Below are 26,839 nucleotides of genomic sequence, written 5' to 3' on the forward strand. Positions count from 1 at the left end.
CTGACACGGTAATCTACTTTGAATGTTTCCTTGCAGTGCAATACAATTTAATCATTTTTGAACTTTTCATGGAAAACAGCTACTGTATTTTCTCTATTAGAAGCACTTCTCTAGAAGTATACAAAAACCAAACATTGCACTCATTGTATTCTAGACTAACCCCAAATACCGATGTTTTCTTATGCTTGTATCCTAGATTATTGAAAAATTACTTATTTTTACCATGGACTTGTGTCATGTGGTTGTATACAATTTTAACAGAGCAAACATATCTTTTTTATTCATGTATAACATATCACCCTTGCATGCAAAATATATTTCTAAATGTGGCTTTTAATACAGATTTTTAATACTGACGTTTTCATGAGTTTAAATTGGCATGTGCTTTCCTAGTCTCAAGAACCAACTTTCTATAACATTTTAATATTTGTCCTTTCTTTTCATTTGTACTTTTTTCCAGTAAGAGTGGTGCTATATCCTGTTATTGTGTTCAAGGACATTACTGTAGAGACCAGAGCCATGCACACATGTACCCCAGGCACTGGAGGTTGGGTAGGATAGGATAATGCTACACAAACAACCGGGCGGGTGGAACATTACAACCTCCAGCACCTGGGGTAGCACACATGCTAAATAAGTTTAATAATTACATATCAGTTTATGCCAATGGTTTAATATTCAACTATCTATCTGTGTTTTAAATAATTATAGCTGATATTTCAAACTAATATTTAATCAAAAAGTGCAATATATTGTAATTTTACAGATTTTTATATCTTAATGTACTAATAACTAGAATGTTTGCTTCAACTTTTTTCATTTATATGCAGTCAATGTATTATCATATGTAGTGATATTTTTTCTTCAGTTTTTTTTTACTGTTTACATAGATAAGGTTTACTATTACAGTTGTTCATCTTCCTTTGTTACACAGTTGTTGTACTTGCAAAGCAGAATTCAAACAGCAATGCATGACAAGATCCATTGTACTGAATTAACAATAATAACTTAGTCTATAAAAAATACAATACCCAGCTTGTAATACTCAAGAATGCAGTAAATGTTCACTGCTATTAAATGTCAAGATTTTCCTTGTGCGAGTCATAAAATTGGAGAGAATTACAGTTACAGTGAAAAAGACACAAGACAGGCAGACGTAAAGGGAAGTTAAATGTTAAGCTGTATGTCCAAAAACATGTTAGGCTCTTGAGGGGTTGCTCTAATCATTAGAAGTCTCTTTATTAAATCATAGGTTTTTGCGATTATAAAGTGTTTTCTATTTCAGGTTTACACAAATACCTTAATTCTAAAGAATACACAAAAACACACCGTATGATGTAGAGCATTAGTTCTGTTTATTAGACCACAACCACCACTCTACCCAGCGCCGAATATTTAGACTTGTAATTTAGTTTGGGTTACTGAACTGAAAGAATAAATCACAGTATCGTCCAACATTTCACTTTACAAAGGCGCCCTGTGGACAGTTGTGAATACAAACAATGAGGGCGATGTATTGCAATATCAGAGTACTGGTAGCTGTTCTTTTTTACTGATTTGCCATGAACTGCACCTGCGTCCCATAAATGCATTCTGTATTAACTACTGTAACACAATTTTGAAAAATAAAAATAACTCTTTGACCCTAAATTTAGCCTAATTAAGTGCCAACATTATAAGCATGGTGGCTAGAAGAGTTTTACATTATTCACACTCAAATGCAGTATTTGCTCCATTAGAAGCACATGTAAGATAAATTGTATAGTGGATCATCTTATTTTGATCATAGCCACCTCCGTTAGGATAGCATATACACTACTAAGAGTAAATATAATTGATCAGTTATACTGTCTTGTACACTTTCTATTTGAAGCTACATAAAAGTTGATATATATTGGTATATATTTATTCAGTTTTAATAAAATGTTGAAATTGTTTGCGTATATTCAATGTTTAGCCAAGATTGAGGAAAGCATGTTTGATAGCTAACCAACTCTGATTACCGAGGGGATTCTAAGCTTTGTCATGTCATGTGCCTGTCTAAATCTTTATTGAAATGCACACAGACTTCAAGTCTATTTTTTTGAAAACTGGAACTGTTCAATCAAAATCAAATCAAATTTTGTATTCTAAAATGTGGAATGCCTGTCTAATATGATAGGTAGATATGTGGCTGGCTAAAACCTAATTCTCAGTCAAACCCAGAGATGACTTTGGTCATCTGATTTAACCCACATGATACACTGGTGTTCTCACTGTATCTTACATCTAGGCATTTTTAACCGCCTGGCAACAATCACCGGTGAAAACAATGGCGAAAACTATTTTGGGTTGAACAGTGTAAATGTGTAGCATATATCAGTTTGGTTTCTCAGGATGGCCTCTATGTTGAGTTTGTGCTGTTTTCTAGACTTTGATCGGCGATCCACAGCAGCTCACACAGAAATACATGGTGCAGTGGTTAGCGTTTGAATATTCTGTGATTTAGCGCTATCCCCGAGAATACTCTTTTACATATTGTCCTCCATGATCATTGCACCCTTACTTTCACTATGGGAGAATTACCATACTTATCTGACTTGGTTTCCAGGGTACTCAGCTCAAACAATCATATGTTTTAGAGGGGTGGGCATTTAGTCGAGCACTCGACTCGAAAAATTTGCCAAAAGAACAATTTCATTCAACATGTGCCAGATTAGGGGAAATAGTACGTCTTTCGTGGAATTAAAATTGTAAAATGGCTTTCCAAAACACTGTTAAAATGACGAAACAGAAATGACCACAAAAAATATGTACATTTTATTACATTTTTATTACCAACAAAATTTAAGGTGTAAAATTATTAAGGTCTGTGGAAAAATATTTACGAGTCATTTCCCGCACTTAACACGCATAATTAAGCATAGGTGCTGAGTCGGACTGGTAGTGTGCTCATCATTGATAGACAATAGTTTTTTCAGAAAAGTTCTGTCAGGTTCGCCTGGTTATTCTGTGAGAAGCATCGCAGTAGAGGAGTGTGAAACTATGAGAATAAAGCAAAGTATGCATGAAGGCAGTACAGTGATCATATTGACCAATATGCAACAGAAGTCGTTGCTCATGACTGCCTGTGTACTACTTTGTAGTATTCCCATCATCTTATTATCATAAATGTTTATCACACCTCATCTGTGATTGGTTGAGACTCAGTCACATGACACTGAATGTAGAATCCGGGTTTGCTGCAACGCGTTCTGCACTGTGAGTTAGGACCTGACTACGCTGTGAAGGTTCTACATGTGCCACGCCGACACTCTAAGCTGAGTGATTTGTGAATGTCAGATAGAAGGTGTGGTATGTCATAAAAGTCACTTCCGCTCTGGCATCATAAATACTATGGTGTTGACCACCCACCATCCCTTGGGCAGGCAACAAATCGTGATATTGCCCTCACAAACATTGTTATTATTAAACATGTTATTATTTAAAGCCTGTGTCTGCGCATGTGTCAGATGGCCATAGCGTGTCATTGTTTAAAAACAAGCATCTACCCATGAGTCTTTGCGGTTTAGTGCGTGTTGTTATCATCTCTTGGGACTCAATTCCCACGAGTGCGCAGGTGAAGATCCTCTAGCTTTAAGATATTCATCACAACTGCAACTACAACTGTGAGTGGCTGCCTATGTTTCTGCTTCAATTTAATAATTTAACTTCAGTATAATTAACCAATAAACAATATATACAAGAACCAACTTAAACCATAAATGATACTTAGAATACTCAGCATTTGCTAACCTGACACTTTTGAAAACAACAACAGGTCTGAGTAATGTATTTACTTTATCAGCAGAAATATTATCCAACATTGCAGTTATTGTATGCTGTATTATTACCGGTAATAAGCAAATTCTTTTGACCAAAATTGTATGTATTATATGCTTTATCATTAATAAACAACTTCTTTTGACAAAAATTCTATTTATTATGTGCTGTTTTATTAATATACAACTTGTTATGACCAAAATTGCATTTTTAGTGTGCATTCAATCAATGAAAACTATTACTGTTAAGGTAAATCATACATAAGATTTTTTCTATGTATATACATGAATACAGAAATATCATACAAGTTAACTTTTCCATCATACATTGTCTTCATATATGGAATACTTTTGAAATTGTAAAAAAAAAAGTAAATAAACATCATAAGGTCATTCACAACTGATACAAGAAAATATAATTTCGAAGGATAGAAAATGCTTTTTAGAATACTTTAAGTAAACGTAATTTTAAAAGTAAACCAAGGCAGTGTAAGTACTTCATCAAGGCAGTGAACCAATCTCAGTAAACCATAATATTCAGCATATAATGAAACAAATAGAATCCTCCAAAAAAATGCAGCAATGATGTGTATAATACATATTTCAGGAATAAACAAAGCATGTCAGCGGCATTCTGCAAGCAGACCGGCAGTTTCATGACTATCACAAGTCTGGCAACTCAACTTTACTTAGTCTTACTATCATATCTAGCATATGCATCTGTAATCTCACTTCCTGTTGGTTGTTTGTTACATAGAACCCAGCAACTCCAGCTCTCTCCAGTGTCACTTGCTGTTCACTGACTCTCTGATCCAACTCTAAGATCAATCTTTGATCCATTCGTTTGGTCTCCTCTTCTATTCTTAGTTCTAAGTCCTGTTCAATATTGAATTTAATAAATAGAGGTGAAAACGTATCCAAAATAACTTTTTTCTAATTTAACATTCAATCTAAATTTATTCAAATTTCACATTGTCAAGAAATCATGCCCCAAATACAACATACCAGGGGGTAGCAAATAAATACACATAGCTACTCAATGCTACATTCCCTCTGAAAGATCGGCATTTCAGCTTTGAGCTATAAAATGGAACTCAATTTCTAAATCAAATCATTTGATTTTTGCAGCAAACATTTGTAATAAATAGATGATTTTTCCATTCACTGCTAGTGAATAGAAAATCACCTATTGTCATTCGATCTAAATTTGGGTGTTTAATAAGGTATTAACAGTCATCACAACACAGCATTTTCAACGCTGGTCCCATGTGACATAACTGTATCAGGGGTTTTTCCAGAAAAAAGCTTGCAAGAAGGAGCACTGCAATTCAGCGGCGCCACCAAGTGGAGGAGATAGGGTTCCCTACCAGGGTGTGGAGTTTTGATAATTCTAAATTAAAATGGAGCATTCTATGGCTTCCTTGGGGCCATAATTACTATCATACAGGTCACAGTTGAAGACTGTGACCACAAGTGATCCCTGGACAATCAGAATTTGATGGTTGCCAGAAGATCTGCCCCCCCCAGGGTAAGGGGACGCATGGCCATGGCATGAGGGAGCTGTGCCCCAGTTCCCTTGTTTAAAAAAATCCCGGTGTATGCAACGTGTAAAAAAAATACATTGTTTATTGATACAAAAAATCAATATGCTCCACCTGAAGCGTAATCCTTAAAACTCAATGCCTAGAAGTTACCCCAGACCATTCGTCCCGGTGTTATCGCTATCGCCACACGAGAGCGATAACACCGGGACGAATGGTCTGGGGTACCTAGAAGTGGGCAGCTACTGTAATAGCAATTAGTTTGTTTTCAGCGCTTACAGATTGGGAAACTAAGTTATCTTTCCATTGCAATCTGATTATAATATCTGATGTAGGTAGAAGCTCTGGTCACTTTCAATTCCAGTCACTGGTCAGAGATTTCACTAATTTCACTAATGAGACAAAGTCTTGGTTCTAACTGTGGCAGTGATGCAAAGAATGAATTTTCAATAGATCTACATATAATTCCAGGACTTGCTTTTCAAAAATGTTTGTGCAATCCGTGTTTGTGAACAATGCAAACTATATGTGACCAAATAACTAAGCAGATTGTATTCAGACAGCTCTCCTGTAGCGGGATGTATGTACCAACCAGTTAGAGATCACATCACTAGTGAGTGGTATATAACAACAAGTCCTGATTGGTTGTTTATCATACCAGCTGGAGGTCTCTCCTCATTAACTATTTCACAGTATACTCACAATTTTTTCTTTCTCACAGTTTGTTTTCACTAGCGGTAAATGATGTGCTCTGTTCTGACAAGCTTGTATCATCTCTTTATGTTTCTTTGCCATCTCCTGTCTTGCAACTGAACAAGAAGAAAAAAGGAGTAAATAAAATTCTAACTACCCGGTAGGTTTGCTCAGACACTAAATAATTACCAAGTAAACAATAATTTCTATGTAATGGTTAAAATAAACTATTACTGGTACTGGACTAATGAAGTTAGTAAAAGCAGGGGCACAATTCTAAAGTATTCCTTTTACCCCAAATCTGAAGAAATTCTTAACTACATCCCACCCCAAATACACACATAGACACAGATAAGTTGCTAAATAATTAGGTAATTCACAACACAGTTGTTTAAGAGGTTTTTAAGGAGAGTTTATTACTTTCATGGTATATCAAAGATAAAAGTTATATAGAATGTTGACCAGAGCATTTGTGAACAGTACAGTCTAAAAGAAGTGTGATTGGAGGTATAGCAGTTCTTAATTATATGTCAACAATGCAATGGTGTTATGCAAGTATGATTGCTTTCTAAAAGTATACCTAGTAGTGGAATAATAACTCTACCATGGTTTCAAAAGTATAGAGACTTTCCATTATATACACACATAAAATAAAACCACTGCAATGCAGCATTCTTCTAGTTAAAACTTACCTTTATGGGCAATCAATACTTTCATTCTTTTCTCATGCAGACTTTTTTCAGTCATTTGTTGGATTTCCTCCAAGTTTTTCACTATATCAAAGACAGTACCATCAAGCAGAGAAGATGCCAAAATAGATAACATGTCATAGGGAAGTCTCTGCTGAAAGTCACTGAAAGTGAAGAGACTGATTTTTACACAACCTCCATGCATAAATATAGTGGAGTATTTCACAGAACTAAAGATGGAAGTTATGGAGCAGTCAACTGGCAGGCAAAAAAAAAAAACAGTTACACAACCTTACAAGACAAGACAAAATAAGTAATTTAGGGGTATCGCAATCAATAAACATTAGGAGTACATGTTTTGGGGCTTTAAATTACGTATCCCCTTGTCACTTCCGCTGCTGAAATTCAAACCACTAGAACTATATAAATTTGATTGTTTTTAGTGGGAATTTGCCTAGTGTACTTGCCCCAGGGTGGTTGGGCATTTACCAAATCTAAGAACCCAGCCAAAAATCCAGTCTCAGCATCAATGATGATATTTTTCACACAATTAAAAATGTACAATGCAAATAAATTATAGTCGTCACCAGCAAGTGTTTGGATATCACGTAAACAAACAAGGTACCATACTGGATATGGCACAACGACTGTAGCACTTTAAATATCTTGGGGGGGGGGTGTTTTCTCAAGGTAATCTAAAATCAGTTTTAGTCTTGAACACAACAGTATTTGGGAGTTATAGTGTACAATAAACATCACACTCCTCGGCCAACTTGAATCTGTTTAAAATTAGGTTGCAGGTTTTGTGATTACCAAAATTGTATATTACACGTACTGAATATTAAATTATTTCCACAATTTTTTTTTTTAAATATAATTGATTTTGTGAATTATTGCAACATTTCACAGGTATCTTCAGAGGCCGGGTTCTGAATCTGAGGTAGGATTTTGAATTTGGGGCAAGCCTCACGCTTGTCCCATGTACAGTAGATGGACGGTGTCCCCACAGGCGGGTGTCCCAGGGTAGCATTGAATGGAGCATTTCGAAAAATGGAAACATACCCTTTCAAGTCTCTTGACATGTTTTGCAGTTCATTTAACATAAAATAGTGTCTACACTGAAGTTTTTCTTTTCGAGCTTTTTCTTCTTTTGCGGCATCCATGAAGTTTGAGTCCATGATTATTTCTGGTTTGGATACGCTGACGTACGGATCAAGATGCAACAAGAGTAAAGAGTAAATTACAGCAGACGACGATGCTATCGGTCACATTATAGCGACATAACCGTATGAACAGACTGGAAAATAGGTTGCAACAATCATTTTTCAATACACAGTGGATAATAGTTATTTGGTGCTCGTTTTCACATTCGATGGGTAATAGGAATTTTGATGAACTCGGGGAGAAAGAACAAAACACGACTATTCACATCGTTTTCTTTTATAAGGCTGCCATCTTTAATCTCGCAAAGTTTGCGAGAAAATACGAGAAACAAAGGTCATCTGTGATTTTCATGTGTTTTGTGGATACCCGTATGCCAACAAAAACTGGTTCATGAATAACCACACTTATTAGGATCCGTCAGAATTATATTAAATACTTCGATAAATATTTGTACAGCCTACAATCATAATTTGACAAATGATTGTTACAGTATGTGATCTAAATATCTGTTGAGTGACTGGGGGCCATGAAACAGTCGTCCTTCGCGGTTGCTATTTAGAAAAATAAGCCAATCAGAACGTAGTATTTGCGGGCTTTAAACTGCGCCAGATTCAAAATCTCAGTCGTAGTTTGGCTTTCACGTCGTTGCAGGTAGGCAAACGTTCTCGCAAATTTCCAGTTCTTGAATATTTGGCCTTGCTTTTTAACTTGATAAAAGTCTCCGTGTACAGATGTGGTTAAATACCGAGGTTGTTCTATGCGTCACATTTAAGTTGGCTAGCTAAAAACCAATGGGTTTTACAGTTGCGTTTTGTTTTTTATCAACGTGTTCCGACTCGGATTGATAGTTTTTGACGCTTGAAATTTTCACAATAACTGATCAATTTCATTTCTGACGTGGAATTTCCCTCTTTATATCTGTTTATACAACGTTAAACATATTTTAAAACTTTTTATTTGGTTAAGAACTCCGCAAACTAATACCGTAGCTGTTACAGTTGATGGCAGTTTGAACGCATGGAACATCACTATTTCTATTTTTGTGTTTAGAAAAACTATTATATAACGGCACGTATGAATAATTCACGTTTTTACTGTTGCTGTCAAGAGCCTAAAAATTGTATTGTCTGAATTAACTGTGAACGGTGAACAGTTACCATTACCGATTAGTTAATTAATTTCATTCATTCATTGTTGCTACTTTGTCTTACAGCTCAACTCCATTGTTCGTTCTACATCAAGTCAACTTAGATCAGTTTTGTAAACCGTATTTCTACAATTATATATTGCTCGAATTATACAAAGGCCAACTCTCAAAATGCCTTCATCTGCTCAAGAAAACCGTTTGAAATCATTCAAGAACAAAGGTCGTGATACCTCGGTGAGTACTCCTTTTTTCTTTTCTTTTTTCTCCCCTTCTGAAAGCAGTCCTCGTTTGGGCGTGATGATTTAGGGAGGAGTCACTTGATACCAGTTATTAACGTAAATACGTTTTTAGGATTTGAATTTCGGTTGACCATAAGAGTAATATTAGAAACTTTAGGGAGGGAAAATGGTAAAGACAACAGTAAATTGAGAGAAAATCTATGAATTGAATATTTGATTTCAAATCAAATTAGTGATATCGTCTTTTAAAAAAAAAATAAGTTTTTCTACCACCTCCATAGTTTCTAAAAATATAATTTGTTTCCTGTAACCTACTTGCCTACTTTTGAGAAATTAAAAACATTTTATGCAAATGTAGTCATCATTATTTATTTCTATGCAAATTAGCTATGATCGTTAGACAAGTTTTGTATTGTTTGATTTTATTTTCATTTATTTATTTCAATGTAGTAACTGGTGAGCACTTAGTTATGTTGAAGAAATATATTCAGAAAATTTAATGTCATTTCTGCAGTTAAACAAACTTTTCCCAGATTATATTTGGAGCACCCAGACTTGGGTTTTAACCAATGTGAAAAGTCAAAATATACACATCACTGGCGATATTACTATATTCGTTTGATCAGTAGTACAAAATGTACATGCACTTATGTAAATTGCATGTCTAAAGTCAAATAGTCACGAATACAATAAATGGAATTTTGGTGTGATGACTGGGTGCCTGCTTTTTACAGTAATGGGCACTATTAACAGAGCAAATAACGTATACTGTCCGGTGCATTTTGAATGCCTTTAATGTAATGTTTTGGCCTTCCTGTCTTGTTATTGATCTGCCGTCATTACCACTTTTTTCGAATAATTTTTAGGAAATGAGGAGACGGCGAACAGATGTATCGGTTGAATTGCGCAAAGCCAAAAAAGATGATCAGTTACTTAAGAGAAGAAATATTGACTGTGACGAACCTCCTAGCCCTCTACAAGAGCAGAAACAGCCAGCCATTCCTATGTCAATTGATGAAATTAAAAATGCTGTAATGAGCACTGATGTCCAAAAACAACTGCAGGCCACTCAAGCTGCTAGGTAAGAATGAACTAGTGGTAGATTTTAATATTTCGTTTCAAGAACAGCATTCCTTTGTTGTTGAAACGTGTACAAAATGAGTTTTGTTTTCTCATTCTAAAGTAGCTAAAGTGCTCATTTCACATTCACCCTTTCTTACTTTCTTGCATCTTACTAGATTTCAAGTTGTAATTTCAGTTACTGTATTTGCTCTTGGTGGTGCATGTGCTTAGGTGAAAGGTGTGTCGGAGTCAAAACTGGTATTTCAATCACTGTTGGTTTACATGTGCTTCTAATGAACAAATAAGGTATTAGTATTAGTGTACAGTCACCTTTGATCCTGAATATGATTAACAAGTTTCTTTATTTTCCCAGGAAAATGCTATCACGAGAGAAAAGCCCACCTCTCAATGCTATAATCAATTCCGGTTTAGTACCAAAGTTTGTGGAATTTCTTGGCCGCAATGACTGGTAAGTCATTACTTGTATAGTTCATAGTGTTGGTCTATAGAGTAATTCATCAAATATAATTATTGCATTTAAATTAAGTCAAGGTAAATTTTTCCTGGAGTGTTTGCATCAAGGCCCTTTATGCCTCTTAGGTGTTTAGTGCTGGGAGGGAAGAAAGAAAATTAAGTTTGATGCAATACTTATTCTTTTCAGCCCTGCTATGCAGTTTGAAGCTGCCTGGGCTCTAACAAACATTGCTTCTGGAACATCGGAACAAACCAAGACCGTGGTAGATCATAATGCTGTACCAGCCTTTGTCAAACTGCTTAGTAGTGAACATCCCAATGTGTGTGAGCAAGCTGTGTGGGCTCTAGGAAACATTGCAGGTTTGTATGACTATAGTAATGTATAGCACTTGAATATATAACAAAGTGAAAGTCTTATTTTATTGGTCCACATCACACAAGTGTGGGAGTTTGTTTTTGTGACTATAGGAATGCTTTGGGGATGTGCCACATGTGTTTCGCAACAGTTACTTTCTCTCCTGACTTTCCAATCACTTCATGAATGCTGGGGATACCTAAATGTTACATCAACTGTGGTTGATTCCATGCACAGTAACGCTGTAGTTTTGCCATAAAGATGAGGGTAGTAAATTACAAAAAGTATTGATAATGAGACAAATGCATGTTGTATTGCTCTTACAGGTGATGGTACAGACTACCGTGATTATGTCATCCGTACCGGCATTGTACAGCCTTTATTAGCAAATATTACACCAAATAAATCTGCTGCATTCCTGCGCAACGTTACCTGGACACTTTCCAACTTGTGTCGTAACAAAAGTCCCCCTCCACCAGAAGACACTGTGAAGCAAGTTTTGCCAGCACTGGCTCAATTGATATACCACAGTGACAAGGAGGTCCTTGCTGATGCCTGCTGGGCTCTGTCTTATTTAACAGATGGAACAAATGATAGAATACAGGTAAGTATTTATTACTTGTGCAAATTAGTCAATGTGTGAAGCTACTTGCAAGATTGTACCTGATTGGCTACCCAACACTTAATGGTTAGACCAATCAGACAGCAGCTTATTTAACAGGTTTTTTTAATGTACCAAATTCTGCCTTGTATAGATGCAAATCAAGACCTTCGATTGAAATTGATGGATTTGATTTACGAACAATTGTTAGTAGCTGCACCACAATTTCCTATTATATCGATTAGACTATTTAGAAATCAATGCAACACTCCAACCGTTCTAAACAAAACTTTTTACTTTAATATGACAAAACAAATCATAAGCAAACTGTCCAGAAAAGGCAGATGTGTTGACATAATCCTCTGCCTGCCTTATAAATTCATTTCCTCATCTTGGTAATAATGGCCCAAAATGCTAGTGTAAATTTTTTTCCACTGTGTCTAGAGTGCAAAGTGCAGGGGTCGAAATACTCTGGTGCACACTGCACTATGCACATAGATTATTAGCTAGTGCAAGTAAACTCAAAATATAATGTGCACGCTGTGCATGTAGAAATTAACACAACATTTTCTCATTATATTCACTAAGCCTAAATTAAGTTCAACCAACATTGTACAACTCAAAAAAAAGTAAATTCTTTCTTAGTTTTATTAAACTTTAAAAGTGGTGTATTTCACAAGTTAGTGCAGGTAAATTTCAAATTCAACATGCACACTGCGCATGCAGGGAAAAAGTTCTATTTCAATTCCTGAAGTGGCAAGGTAGATTGAGTTGCTGATATGATAGCATGGCCAAGACAATAAATCAGAATGAGTTTTCAGTAAGAATTAATGTTGGTAGGAATTGTTCCTTCTGTTTAGAAAGTACAAGAGAATTGCCCAACCATGTGGAACTAGAAACATATGAAGTATTTTGTTCCACTTAATGTACTCAAATGTTTGTTTTTTTCATTTTATTCTATATGAATTGTCACCTGTATTGTATTTTCTTACATTTTGGACAATTTGTCTAATGAGAATAAAAAACTTGGAACAAAAAATTAAACCACAAGGTAAATGTCTAGTGAGAACACTGGACCAAGACTGTATAGCAATCCAAAATTGGTACTACATGTTTTTTGAGTTGATCGAAATCTTAAACAACAATTTTGTACAATCTTTCTCAGCTTGTTGTGAACAGTATTAATTTAGCCAGACTTGGTGAACTATTGGGATGCTCTGAAGTGGCCATTATAACGCCATCACTACGAACAATTGGTAATATCGTCACTGGTACTGATGAACAGACACAAGTAAGAGCAAGTTTCTTGACTTTTTATGAGTTGTCCCAAATACTTTGTTAGGGTCCAACAGGATTCAAACAAAGGCTATTAATGCATTTTGGGGCATTTCCACACTTGTACACATTTGATTGTCAATTTTGATGAATTAATGGTATCTCAACACCACTAGCCTGGAATATTGTCATTCCAAGTATAGTCCTCAAGAATGGTTTGGTGAATAGCTATGCACAGAATTCTGTGTAATTACTGATTTCCAAAAAGGATTGACCCCCCACCCACCCACACCCCAGGGTTCTCCCTACCAGTGTGTGGAGTTTTTGATAATTATAAGTTAGACTGTGGCCACATGTGATCCCCTGGTCAATCAGAATGTTATGGTTACCAGAGTATCTGCATCTGCTCCCCAGGGTGAGGGGGATGCATGGCCATGGCATGAGGGCGCTGCGCCCCTGTTTTTAAAAAATCACTGGGAACACTAATAACCAAATAGTTATCTCATCGTACAGAACATATCAAACTTTGCTTTGAGGGAGACACTACAAAAAACAGCGGAGCTATTTCAACCATTAGGTTGCTTGTCTTTGCATACTAGTATGTATTGTACAGTAACATATAATTTGTTTATTTCCATAGGAAGTGATCAAGTCAGGAGCACTGCAACAGTTTAGTGCTTTACTGCAGCACCCAAAAAATACAATACAGAAAGAGGCTGCATGGGCTATTAGTAACATCACAGCTGGTAATGTTGGTCAGATTCAAGCAGTCATTGACAGTGGTGTTATGCCTCATCTCTTGGAAGTTCTTGCCAAGGTAACCATCTTATTACATTGACCTTCGTGTGGACATGAATGCCCGGTAAAATTTGTAAACAGGTTTTCTGCCTTATTTTTAAAGACCATGTAAAGAATAGTTTGCATTAAATAAAAAAATTTCTGGTTTTCAACATAATTGATTAGGTTTTTATATTTTTATATAAACCAATTTTGAATGAAATCTTGAGTTCCAGTCATTGGTATATAATATGCGCCTCAAACTAAATAATGTAAATTGCTTAAAGGCAAATATCCTATTAGGGCAATTTGTCAACCAATTACAATGCACCTACTAGAAAGTGGCAGAACTCTGAAAAAGATGTACATAGGTAGTTGATCAGGTGTAGTTTGAGACGACCAAAAAAGGTCATCAAACTTGAAAAAAAGTTGCCTTAAAGACAACTATAATTTTTTTTTTTCATATGTGCTGTGTTTTCACTGATGCATTTTTCAAAAAGCTAGATTGCATCAGCTTCTCTGAAGTTGCAGCTACTCTGATGCCAGCATTAACTTTGATGTCATGGGAACTAAAGCTAATGTACACATTTTTTTTTCAGGGCGATTTCAAGAGTCAAAAAGAAGCAGTGTGGGCAATAACAAACTACACATCCGGTGGTACAGTAGAACAGATTATAATGATAGTTCAGGCTGGTGTTCTGAAACCGCTATGTGATCTTATGGTTGTCAAAGAAGCAAAGGTTGTCTTGGTCATCTTGGATGCTATTGGCAATCTTCTTCTGGTATGTATACTGCAATTCTGAATTCTTGCTGCTTAGTGTACCAAGAGTTTCACAATCGGAATAAAAAAAAAACCTTTGCTGTTGTCGATGCATCTTGCAAAGTAAGTTTGAATTTCAAGATGGAACAATTTACATTTCGCCTCGCTGAACAGTACCAAAAAATTATTTCAATAACAAAAGAATGCCTGCAAAACAAAATGAAAGCTCCTAAAAGTAAAACAAATGTGTATTATCTGCACACTTCTGAAGATGACGCGGTCACAGCTGAGCTGGTGATTTCCCTTAGTTTTCTAAAAAATCTACATTTTGTTTGAATAAATGTTGTACTTTATTGGCAGGCTGGAGAGAAACTTAATCAAGTGGATGTTGTTAGCTTGATGATAGAAGAGTGTGGTGGGTTGGACAAACTGGAAGGCCTACAGCAACACGAAAATGAACAAGTTTACCAGGCAGCATTGAAGCTTATTGAAAAATTCTTCTCCGGAGAGGTCAGTTTTTAATTTCCTCCCTTACCACAAAGCATACACATTATTTATCATATAAGGCCCATACTGAACATAAACGATGCGACTAAGCCTTCAAAAAAATTGTCGAGGGTCGGCTGATCTTTTTAGTGTTAGTGGTTTTCCCCCCAAAGTGGATTATGCTCACAATTGTATTATATCTTGTAAAAAGCAACAAAAATTGACTCAAAGAAGACAAACATGAATACAGGTCATTGACCTTTATTCTTTCTTTCTACAGGAGGATGAAGATGATACAGTTGCTCCAGATTCTACAACTGGTGTCTATGAATTCTCGGCACAAGCTGCTGTACCACAAGGCGGATTCTCATTCTAAATCTATATTTATCTACACACACGCCTCCACAAACGTACATACACATGCAAGACTTTAACGGTAAAACCATCAAGTTAAATTGCAGTTCAATCTAAAGTTGCAATTTACGATGTGCAAGTCTTGGCTTTAGGTTTAAGGCAAGTGTAAGTTATATGTATATACAAATTAAAAGCCAAGGTGTGAATTTCTTCAAAACTAATGTTGCCATCGGCTTCACTATTATGGTTGGTTTCAATGCTATGGTTTTACACTTACAAATGCATCGCAATCATGACACTGCCAAAAATAAGCCAAATGTGCAATTTACTAAAATGCTGCCAACATCTTTATTGTCATGAAAAATAATGTATCTACTTTTGCTCTATCCTCTTTATTTCTCAAAATAGTATTGTATATTTTTGAAATTACCTCAAATCCTGAAATTAAACTATTTATATTTGTCCAATTGTGCACACAAAAGCTGTAGGAACAACCAGAGGCTGAGATTCTCCAGTCTGATAATGAAATGTATGATTGAGTAGAATAGGTTGTGGTATTGAAATTATATATTTTCCAATTGTGTACTACTATTCAACATTCCACAAATCAAGAATTAAATGTTTACTTTTTTTCCCAAAACTTGATATTGTTCTTTATTCTTGTGTAGATTGGTCCCAGGTTTTTTCTTTTAACTTTCCCCAAGGGGCACAAGTACCCAAATGGTGGGATATTTGGTGCCCCCTTTCAGTTAGACAAATGAATAGACAGATTCAAGTTGTCTAAACTGCTAGATAAACTAAGATAAATGTTTGCAAATGTTAACAAAATGGCTGCCAGTTCACCACCTTAAATTGAACAAACACGAAATTGGAAAACATGAATTTTGCCAAATCTGGCAGTATTAAATATTTGCACAACTTGTAACCTTTTCACCACAATACTCGTGCCCACATTTTTCTCCATCAATATTTCTAGAAATGAATCCATATTTTGGAGACTAGTTTTGCTCAAAACAATTTGGCTTATTTTGTTCCAGTCTCATGAAGGACAGACCATTTTGTGATGAAAAGGATAAATGTAGGTTATAAATATGACTGCCAGTTGGTGCATGTATCCCATCATTTAATGATTGTGAATGTTTTTTGGGGAGGTGTCTATAATTTTGAGGAAAAGGCAAGATGAAATAACATTGAACACAACAAAATCCATGTGACTTTGTCCCATTGGGGTTAAAATCAAAACTGCTGCTCCATGACTAGCTTAAGAAAAGTGTGTGCGCAATTGGGAGTAATTGTGCATAGATGCTGATGAAAGACCATATTCTTGTTTTCAGACTCATCGCAGAATTATTGGTTCTGATTATTGCCAAATTTCTATCTGGTATATAGATGATATTTCAATTTTCCTTTGTTTTTACATGCAGGGGAAGAGTATCTTGTCACTGTATGAATCCAAACTATTGCTTGAGATAGTTAGCTATTAAAACTTTGAATTTCTTTTATTTTCATCATATGGTTTTATTATATGCAGTTTTCTCATGAAATACAGGAAATATTTAGTCACCAAACTACTTTTCACACAAACTCGAACGGCTATGTAAAAGGATGATTTTTTTATTTTTGAGCAATTAGTGAAAGGTTGCATCTCAAAATTTGATTTGGGTACATGTATTGAAAAAATTTGTAGTTGTACAATGATGGGTCATTATGGTTGTCTCAAATTATTGGGAAATTCCGATAATAGTGTAAGAAGTCTGGTAGTGAAAAAGTCAACACAAATTCCTGTGGGAATAGTTCCAAAACAGCTAACTTGTGCAACACTTTTACAACAAATAAACATAATTTAATAAGTTGACTGTCCAAGAATGACCTTAAACGAATCTTGTAAAATATTTTTGAGGGCACCTTGAGCTGTCATCTTATTATACCTAATACAAGTAGGCAAAAAATGTAGAAAAATGAATAAAAAATAGTGTTTATCGATTAAAATCATCAGACAGATGGGTCGGTGTTGCCATAGTGAGGAAAATCTAATGAATAATGATAAATCGTATTTTAATTTTGGCTATATAAGCACCACAATGTATTACTATTTATAATGCAGTTGACAACAATACAGTCAGTCAATGTGAAATCAGAATAAATTGCATGCAAATTTTTGGCTGTATTTTCTGATAAATATTTAGCCATATGAATCATGTAATAATCAGTTTTTAGTTTTATAAAAGATGTATATAAAAAGTCGTTCATTTCTAAGTTCAAGTCTAGATACATGAATGAAATTATACACTGGCCAAGTGATTGACAGCATGAGTAGCCAATCAGCAATCACATTGCAGCTAATAATTTCTTGCTCTAATGAGAGAGAAGCCATGGCGTTACTGGCCAGAATTCCTCGCTGTAAACTTGAAAGTTTCAGTTTGTTCTTGAGAGGGTGGGGTTATTCTAGTCAGTGAAGGTGTGGTCATGGAAATTAGAGAACGATTGTTGATGGGGAAATTATGATGACCTTGCCTAGTATTTAATTAAATTAAATTAAAGCAGCCAGTGTATAAGTCGCTAACACCATGGCAGTTGTTCTTGTTTTGTTTCCTACACTTAACAGATGACTGGAACAGTATATATATAACGGTATTGGCAGGAAATGTGTCAGGGTGCAAACTATTTTCCCCCCACTGATTCAATAAACATTCGGTAGATGCTGTTATGCATATATCTGACACTATGTAAGAAACTCTTTGGCTCAGTTGTCTTCATTTAAACACATTGAAAATGGCATGAATGTATACAATTATAGATGGCTCTGACCTTTCCTTTTAAGGTGAGGGATTCACTTGGGCAATATTTCAGTAAGGAAAGTTAAAAACAAAACAAGACATGAATGTCACAGTCCCAGTTATTTAATTATAAAATACTCATGTTAAAATAATACATGGAACATCTGCAAACAATTGAATTAGTATGTACTCTATGTGGGTACAACTCATCATCAAGTGATTTCCCTTAATCTGGTAACTGAAAACTTTCATTGGCCCAGGTCCAAAATCGGAATGCAACCAAACTAGGTATGTCTCATACATTCATAAATCTGAGTAAACCTTGATGTACCTTTAATAACAACTTGACTTCTTTGTTAATTCGGGTCTTTGTATATTACCAGGACCTGTGTTTGTTTCAGTATCACCACTATAATTCCCTTCAAAATGTAGCCCTGACACCCCTCTACATTTTCTACTGAAATTGGTAATGGTACAACCCATCTGTCACCGATTCAGATCACTAAAAACCCAAGCATTACAATCTAAGCTAATTATTTATTCTGAACATGCTCAATTGTTCTCTCAGTGCAGTTGGGAGAGGTAGTTTTGGATGAAAATCATGAAAAAGACCAACTTAGGATGTTCAGATCTGGAAAAAAAAATTATGTGCATAATTGGTACTTGTTCATCAACCTGCCAAGTTTCATCGATATCTGCTGCAGAATTTCTGTGAAAATGTTAGAGACGTCACAGATGGAAAATTGAAATAAGAATTAATAGTCCGCCTTTCAGGCTGCATCTGAAACAGGGACTAAAAATTGCGTCAAAAAAAACAAAAAAAACATTGTTTCAAGCACAAATTATTCCAGGACCTAAATTCATTGAAATCCCTCCCATAACCTGTTATAAGTTAGAGCTATTTTTTTGCTCTCTAGCCATTTAGATAAAGGCAAGTACTGATGGCTATATTTGAGCCTTTACATGTTTTCACAGATGACTTGAGTTCAACCCAAAGTGAAAAGTGAATGGTCTTGCACATACTTTTTGATATTCTTCTACAATTCACTCTTAAATGTCACTACGATGTGCAATTATCAGCACTCTGGGATCAGACTTTTCATTTTAAACGGCACATATCAAAATAAATTTTGTTCGCAAACTTTTATTTTTTCAATGTTTTTCGTATAAGAGCCAGACGCTGCTTGTGTGCTTCGGTGGTTGTGGATTTCTTGTATGGCCGTACATCTTCCGATCCGAAACCTGGAATCCACATGTTCCAGTTTCGCTCTGGAATAAATTAGACATGGAAACTTTTTGAGAGTGTAAAATACAGTGAGAATGGGAGGATAAAAGCGAACATCTCCATCAAAAAATAACACCATTGTTTCAATATGAACTTGTACAACATAATAATGTAAACTGTTTAATTTTTATGGATAGAAATGTTCGCAATTCCAAGATTCCATGGCATTTGTGAAGACTGATACTCATAGGACTAGAGAAATTTCCACTGCTAAAAAATTTGTCTCACAAAATTATAAAGTGGTTTACGGTTTATGTTTAGTAACATTTTATTTAATATTATGAGGTTATCACGAGAAAACCACAATATGCATCAAAACAGGACAGCGGGAGTATCGGTCAACACATAGCAGAGGTCAATCCAATCATGTACTGTCTGAAGTCACCTCGTATTAACCTTATCATTATAAATTGGCGTAGGAATTCGAAACATGAACGAAATGGTGACAATTTTTGGAAAGTCCACCATCTTGGAAACACCGCTTAAGTGTTCTATATTTAGATTTTGCATTTCCTAAGGTTATGGATACCCTGTACAATACCGCAAAATTACATCAGATTGTTACTAGAGGTCAGTACCATGACTGAAGTATAGTAATATACATTGATTAACTATAGAAAGGTGACAGCATGTGACGTATAGTACATATTTGGTAATCGTTGTTCTAAGTAACTATTAAACATAGCTAGATGTTTCAAGCAATGGCTTGATATATAGGTAGAATATAAGAACGTAAGAACACGCACAATAACTATAAAATGAAATCACTGTCTGTAAACACAAAATCGACATCATTTCAAATTTTGTTTTTGATCATCTTTGTGACACTAAAGCTTGCCTCATGGTCACTTTATCACTAGCCATAATCATTATGGTTTTTTTTCACTAGAATTTCCAATCCTTTGAAAAGCATGTAACACTGGAAACATGTTTTCTAACTGTAGTTAATCTATGGAATGACTATATGAAATACGTGTAAGACATTTACCCAAATGAAGCTGCACATCTTTTACTTCTACTGTACTTGATTTGCGATGTTTTGCCAACTGACATGCAGACGTCACAACATTCTCGATGAAATCATCGGCTATCTGCAGTAATAGCTGAAAGATACAAAACAGGATAATGTCATCATCTTGTGTCAGCTGTGCCTATTGCATCGTTTTCTAGGCTTAGGTCCTATTACTTCAGTTTGTAGATTTTTTTCACTAATTTTGACTGATATGCTCCACCTCAGTGTGAATAATCACTAGCATAGAAAGTTGGGTCAGCACCTGAAATTACTTTTTTTGTTACCTAAAACTTTTGTAAACAACACTGCTTTTTCAAAGACATCTCTCGGCACAGAGCCATGCCCCAAGTCAATGAAATTCGTAAATTTAGCCACACATTGGCTCTCAAAAAGCATCAAGGTTAAAGGAGCTTTGAGGGAACCTTGGTTAAGCTCCACAAGTGCTTGTGATTAACCAGGCTTGGTTGACACACCATGATAGCGTATTAAATTGCCATTAGATCGAGAGATGGCCAAACAGCCACGCCATGTAATCCCAAACATGAATATAGTTTCTGTAACAAAATCAATATATATTTCCAGTGTAACAGATTGACATATTAATGTGAAATATACCTCTTCTACATCCTCGTCAAGTTGTTCATTCGGATCAACTTCTTTTACCAAGTCATGTAATCGTCTCTTTGTTAAAATCTACAAAACATAAAATACATATGAGGATATCAAATAGTGACCATGCCATAGATAGATTATGAGACTGATTTAATAAAAGATCAATTCATTGTAAGATTTTCTCTGAGCTGATACACCCAGCCATTAGCCAAACTCCTAGGACAGATGGCCAGATTAGAGCAGTAAATACCACATTTTCTTCATTAGAAACACATCTCCAATAGCAGTGCACGTACTAGTACAAAATAAAAAATTGCATTCGTTGTATACTATCATCAAAATGATCATACATACATGTGTGTAATTTATGTAAGTAATGCGCTACTAATAGAACAAATACAGTAATTTGAAATCACATAAATGTAGATATAATTGTATGTAACTTGTGAGTTTCCTACCTGATTGCCTTCTGGACTGATGCGACCAGGTGTCCCTGGTTGAGGCACTGTTGTTCCTCCTTGTACAGTGATGGGTCTGGGAATGGTCACTGGAGAAGCTGTTGCATTCACTAAGCCTGTATTAAGTTGTTGTGGAGCACTGGTACAGACAACAGGGAGGGTAGCTTGGGTAGTGACCATTGGCGGTTTGATGATATTCACCATCTGTACAGTACCGGTACTCTGTGTTGTCATTATGTGTGGTTGAGAATGCTGTACTACTGTCATCTGTGGCTGCATCTGCTGCATCTGCTGCATCTGTGGCTGAAGCTGCGGCTGGAGTTGTGTACGCTGGGGCTGCATTTGGGAAGTTTGTGGCTGCGGCTGGGTTAGAGTGACCGGCACAGACACAGGTACTGGCTGTGGTTGTGGCTGAGTCAATTGTGGTGGCCTGTTAGATTTCAGCTTTAAAGGTGAAAAGCAAACAAAAACAGCAGTTATAACACTACCGGGGTAATTGTGAAAGAATACAAAGCCTGCCTTATTTATCAGAACAATGTAGTGTTCTCACCATGCTCATCCTCATGCTTTATACTATACTTTCAAGTTTTTCACTCTCCTGACTCAAATTTGTAAATTCAAACTTGTCTACATATCAAATATTTGAGGACACAATCAAAATACCTGGTGAGAACAATGACAATGTCCTCTTTCAAATTTGACACTGAGTGACTTTGTTAATTTGCCTATTTTTATGTATTTTTTTGATAATTCCAAATGAACATAATTTTCTATTGGCTATATTATAAAATTATTATTTGGTTTAAAATTTGTGATGGCGATTGTCCTTGGTGCTCAAATGCTTCAATATAAATTTTGTTATTTGCCTGTATCATTGGATGAAAGAAATATGAAAGAAAAATTGTGGTTACAAAAAAAAATTTAACAATTTTTATCAAATTATCTCTTTTATCAATCACTATATGTTAACCGACCAATAATGGATGAAAGCACACTTCGTGCAACATGTATGTGCGAACAAATTTACGAATCACAGGACCATTTTCAAATAATATGATAGATTGCAAGAAAATTTGGCGGGGGAAAAAGACGCCGTTCAAATAGAAAATGATATTGGACAGAACATACACAGTACCTTTTCTTGCTCGGCTAATGCCCTTCCATGCAGCTCTTTGAGTTTGGACAAATCTTCTTGTTGTTTGACAGTGTGAGGCCCTGGACCAAGCAGCTGATAGAGAAACAATTAAGATACTAGTAGTATGATGAGGCTTTATTGAATTGACCACATTAGTATAACTATATGAACCACTGTCAATAACATGGAATTCTAATTCTATAGGAGCCCCTGTGACTGTAGTAATAAACTACCAGTATCATCATGCTATAACTGCAATTCTATGGGAGCCCCTGTGACTGTAGTAATAAACTACCAGTATCATGATGCTATAACTGCAATTCTATGGGAGCCCCTGTGACTGTAGTAATAAACTACCAGTATCATCATGCTATAACTGCAATTCTATGGGAGCACATGTGACTGTAGTAATAAACTACCAGTATCATCATGCTATAACTGCAATTCTATGGGAGCCCCTGTGACTGTAGTAATAAACTACCAGTATCATCATGCTATAACTGCAATTCTATGGGAGCCCCTGTGACTGTAGTAATAAACTACCAGTATCATGATGCTATAACTGCAATTCTATGGGAGCCCCTGTGACTGTAGTAATAAACTACCAGTATCATCATGCTATAACTGCAATTCTATGGGAGCCCCTGTGACTGTAGTAATAAACTACCAGTATCATCATGCTATAACTGCAATTATATGGGAGCCCCTGTGACTGTAGTAATAAACTACCAGTATCATCATGCTATAACTGCAATTCTATAGGAGCACATGTGACTGTAGTAATAAACTACCAGTATCATCATGCTATAACTGCAATTATATGGGAGCCCCTGTGACTGTAGTAATAAACTACCAGTATCATGATGCTATAACTGCAATTCTATGGGAGCCCCTGTGACTGTAGTAATAAACTACCAGTATCATCATGCTATAACTGCAATTCTATGGGAGCCCCTGTGACTGTAGTAATAAACTACCAGTATCATGATGCTATAACTGCAATTCTATGGGAGCCCCTGTGACTGTAGTAATAAACTACCAGTATCATCATGCTATAACTGCAATTCTATGGGAGCCCCTGTGACTGTAGTAATAAACTACCAGTATCATCATGCTATAACTGCAATTATATGGGAGCCCCTGTGACTGTAGTAATAAACTACCAGTATCATCATGCTATAACTGCAATTCTATAGGAGCACATGTGACTGTAGTAATAAACTACCAGTATCATCATGCTATAACTGCAATTATATGGGAGCCCCTGTGACTGTAGTAATAAACTACCAGTATCATCATGCTATAACTGCAATTCTATGGGAGCACCTGTGACTGTAGTAATAAACTACCAGTATCATCATGCTATAACTGCAATTCTATGGGAGCCCCTGTGACTGTAGTAATAAACTACCAGTATCATGATGCTATAACTGCAATTCTATAGGAGCACCTGTGACTGTAGTAATAAACTACCAGTATCATGATGCTATAACTGCAATTCTATGGGAGCAGCTGGTAATAACTTCGGTGACGTGTAATTGCAATTACAATATGTAAACAAGTAATCAGAGACTGCATTAACGCAAATTTGAAATTGGATTTATGCAAATGAACATTTCTTTATGTAAATAATCAAAATAACTGCATGCATAACAGGTTTTAAGATATATTCATACACATGAAATGGGTGTGATAAATTATAGTACTGTGTCAATGAACATAAGCAACAACATATTACATGCCCCTCCCCAAAATTTTATACTATTTTCAAATTGCACATGTGCTTGTTTCAATATTTGTATACTTGCACTACTACAGATCAGACATGTACATCACAGACCCTAGAGTCTATGCATACAACCAACCAAATTATGCAAGTTTTTAAATTTTATTTACACTTCTGGTGTTTCTTTAGAAAGTGATTACTCTATGATTAGTCCTTACAAATAGACATGAACAAAATGATATTAAATTGATATATACTGTAAAATACTTTATTTTCGCTTGGAATTAATTTTCGCTATTTTTGCTGAGAGAATGATTGAGTGAAAATAAAATCCAGCGAATATACCTTTTTTCCTATATTTTACATTCAACTTGTCAAAAATCAGTGAAAATAAATTTCATACAAAATGCAGAAAAAGTCTTTTTAGCAAAAATTAATTCCAGCTAAAATAATGTATTTTACAGTAAACTCTATGCATTTTCTATTCTTTATTTGTCTATAAAATATGAATGCATTTTGTTATCATCTTTACGTCCAGGGATAAATATGTAAATTTGCATCTCAATTAATCACATGTGTTTTAGGATATGTTGCCAACAAAGTTAGCATAACCTTTGACCTATTACAGTTTGATCTCAACTTACAGCTATCTGAGTTTCTATCTCTTTAATGGTATCTTGTAAAGTCTTTCTTCCAATGCCTTGACCTGCAGTAACTACAGAAGCACTTGTCTGCTGGGTCGCCATCATAGCAAACCTGAAATAACAACATGAAAGTACATTGTATACATCTGACATCAAAAACAATAGAATTCATTTAACACTGAAAGTGTTAGTGCCATGTTTGAAAGTCTTCCTTATTTGGAAAATTTGCATAACGTTTCTGTCACATTTGAGGATATTCTTTTGTTTACATAGGACACCCCTTGATAGAAGCCGCAACGCAGAACACCTTTTTGTTGCCATTTCAAGCTGTTATTAAATTACTACTACAAGCAGTAAATAATAATAAGGATATCATAAGCATACTGCAAAGTATGCAGTCAGGGAGACCTGCAGTGCATCAATCTCCACTCGGTAAATATGATCGCTGCACTGTTTTCATGCATGCATAAATTACGTGATAACCTCATAATATTACATAAAGTTATTATAAAATTACACTGATACAAACATTCACTACCAAACCATCAGCGGGTCCAGTACGGTAAATAAAAAGTATTACAAGACTAAATACAATACAATAAAAAAAATAAGAATAAAATAAAGACTGGGTTAAAAAAGAAAAAGTAAAAAATTACTGCAATGAATTATAGTTTATTTATCATGTAAAGTAATTATCACAACATTTCATAGGAGTGAACATTTCATTTCATCAATCGGGGAAATTTACGAGTATACCAACTTTCGTGGAAAAATGTGAGGAGATCCGAAAGTGTCAAATCAAAATGATTTATATTAAGCAGATCATAAGCATATCCCCCATGAGTTGGTGATATGAACATACATACAAACCTCTGAATGACTTGTTTTATTTTTTTTTTAGAAAAGTTTTTCTTTTTTGTTTTCTTTTTTAGATTGTAGTTTTTTTTTTAATTTCTTTCTGTAAGACCCTTTTTATCCTTTCCTAAGGATTTTATGCGTCTAATAAAAATATATATATGTGCCAAGATATACAATAGGATGGCCGTGGATCTGCGGTGTTTTGTCTCAAGGTAGTTTATTGAGGCCATGTATACCAAAAGGGAAATGTGCTACCCAAACTCAAAACCTAGGAGACGCCCCCCCCCCCAGAGTTATCCCTAATTACTTAAATTCGTAAATAAACTGTTACTACATTCACAGCAGACCTGTATACAAAGTTAACCTCGGAATTTACACCACCACAATGTGAACAATGAAGAAGCCGTCACCTAATCAACTTATTTAAATCCCGCGATATTACCGGTATATCACTTACAGATTATTCCATGTTTGAATTTACTCAATCCAGTAATGATCTGATCCGACACATAAATTTACTATTTACTGTACGACTAAGGTGATCGTAAATCGCATGTAATTGTACCGAGCACAGTTAGCATAAACCGTGATACAAGTAACAATTCCGGAGAGTGACAAAAACATTATGCGACTTAACATAAGTCGAAATATAGACTTCAGAGGTTTGTCAATCAATTCAAACACAGTACGAGTACTCACCCGGATACAATTAGATATACTACTCCTGATATGCGCGAACCACTGTTTTCATCACACTGGTACAGCAGTGGCCATGTTTGTTTTTATCTTTCGCTAGAGGGCGCATTTTTCATTATCTTCCGCTCATGTTGTTTGGTGGCGCTGTTCACCGGCGTAATTCAATAGTTTCCCAGTCAGTAAGAGTGCCAGCCGATTGAAGAGTATGTAACTTTGAAA

At 35.5% G+C, this 26,839-nt stretch overlaps 3 protein-coding genes across 3 annotated transcripts; 1 reads left to right on the forward strand and 2 right to left on the reverse strand.

The window, feature by feature from the left end:
• Positions 1–3,937: 3,937 nt before the first annotated feature.
• Positions 3,938–8,196, reverse strand: LOC102800940 (protein DGCR6-like). The gene is made up of 4 exons (XM_085505499.1): positions 7,786–8,196; positions 6,727–6,887; positions 6,044–6,150; positions 3,938–4,676 (listed from the first exon to the last, which is right to left on the reverse strand). The coding sequence occupies exons 1-4, from the start codon at positions 7,899–7,901 to the stop codon at positions 4,464–4,466; spliced, it is 597 nt and encodes a 198-aa protein (XP_085361625.1). The 5' UTR covers positions 7,902–8,196; the 3' UTR covers positions 3,938–4,463.
• Positions 8,197–8,469: 273 nt separating this feature from the next.
• LOC100373884 (importin subunit alpha-1-like) lies at positions 8,470–16,057 on the forward strand. The gene is made up of 11 exons (XM_085505046.1): positions 8,470–8,538; positions 9,101–9,268; positions 10,140–10,354; positions 10,709–10,804; positions 10,997–11,169; positions 11,491–11,768; positions 12,931–13,056; positions 13,681–13,857; positions 14,417–14,599; positions 14,938–15,087; positions 15,344–16,057. The coding sequence occupies exons 2-11, from the start codon at positions 9,206–9,208 to the stop codon at positions 15,437–15,439; spliced, it is 1,557 nt and encodes a 518-aa protein (XP_085361172.1). The 5' UTR covers positions 8,470–8,538; positions 9,101–9,205; the 3' UTR covers positions 15,440–16,057.
• A 3,265-nt stretch (positions 16,058–19,322) lies between these two features.
• On the reverse strand, positions 19,323–26,703 carry LOC100373438 (uncharacterized). The gene is made up of 7 exons (XM_085505047.1): positions 26,624–26,703; positions 25,067–25,178; positions 22,697–22,789; positions 21,562–22,005; positions 21,107–21,184; positions 20,468–20,582; positions 19,323–19,463 (listed from the first exon to the last, which is right to left on the reverse strand). The coding sequence occupies exons 2-7, from the start codon at positions 25,169–25,171 to the stop codon at positions 19,339–19,341; spliced, it is 960 nt and encodes a 319-aa protein (XP_085361173.1). The 5' UTR covers positions 25,172–25,178; positions 26,624–26,703; the 3' UTR covers positions 19,323–19,338.
• Positions 26,704–26,839: the final 136 nt, after the last annotated feature.

The sequence above is a fragment of the Saccoglossus kowalevskii genome, chromosome 11 (assembly GCF_978046115.1).
Source record: "Saccoglossus kowalevskii chromosome 11, keSacKowa6.1, whole genome shotgun sequence".
Taxonomy (NCBI): Eukaryota; Metazoa; Hemichordata; class Enteropneusta; family Harrimaniidae; genus Saccoglossus; species Saccoglossus kowalevskii.

Bases quoted from the DNA above. Each gene is read 5' to 3' on its own strand.
- LOC100373884 (XM_085505046.1), top strand. From the start codon at position 9,206: ATGCCTTCATCTGCTCAAGAAAACCGTTTGAAATCATTCAAGAACAAA. The intron at 10,805-10,996 runs GTAAGTCATTAC...TATTCTTTTCAG, and splicing joins TTTCTTGGCCGCAATGACTG to CCCTGCTATGCAGTTTGAAG. The intron at 13,858-14,416 runs GTAACCATCTTA...TTTTTTTTTCAG, and splicing joins TCTTGGAAGTTCTTGCCAAG to GGCGATTTCAAGAGTCAAAA.
- LOC100373438 (XM_085505047.1), bottom strand. From the start codon at position 25,171: ATGATGGCGACCCAGCAGACAAGTGCTTCTGTAGTTACTGCAGGTCAA. The intron at 22,006-22,696 runs GTACTGTGTATG...TCACCTTTAAAG, and splicing joins CATTAGCCGAGCAAGAAAAG to CTGAAATCTAACAGGCCACC. The intron at 20,583-21,106 runs GTATATTTCACA...TGTATCTTTCAG, and splicing joins TTGACGAGGATGTAGAAGAG to CTATTACTGCAGATAGCCGA.
- LOC102800940 (XM_085505499.1), bottom strand. From the start codon at position 7,901: ATGGACTCAAACTTCATGGATGCCGCAAAAGAAGAAAAAGCTCGAAAA. The intron at 6,888-7,785 runs GTATGTTTCCAT...CTTCACTTTCAG, and splicing joins ATGTCAAGAGACTTGAAAGG to TGACTTTCAGCAGAGACTTC. The intron at 6,151-6,726 runs GTAAGTTTTAAC...CTTCTTGTTCAG, and splicing joins AGTATTGATTGCCCATAAAG to TTGCAAGACAGGAGATGGCA.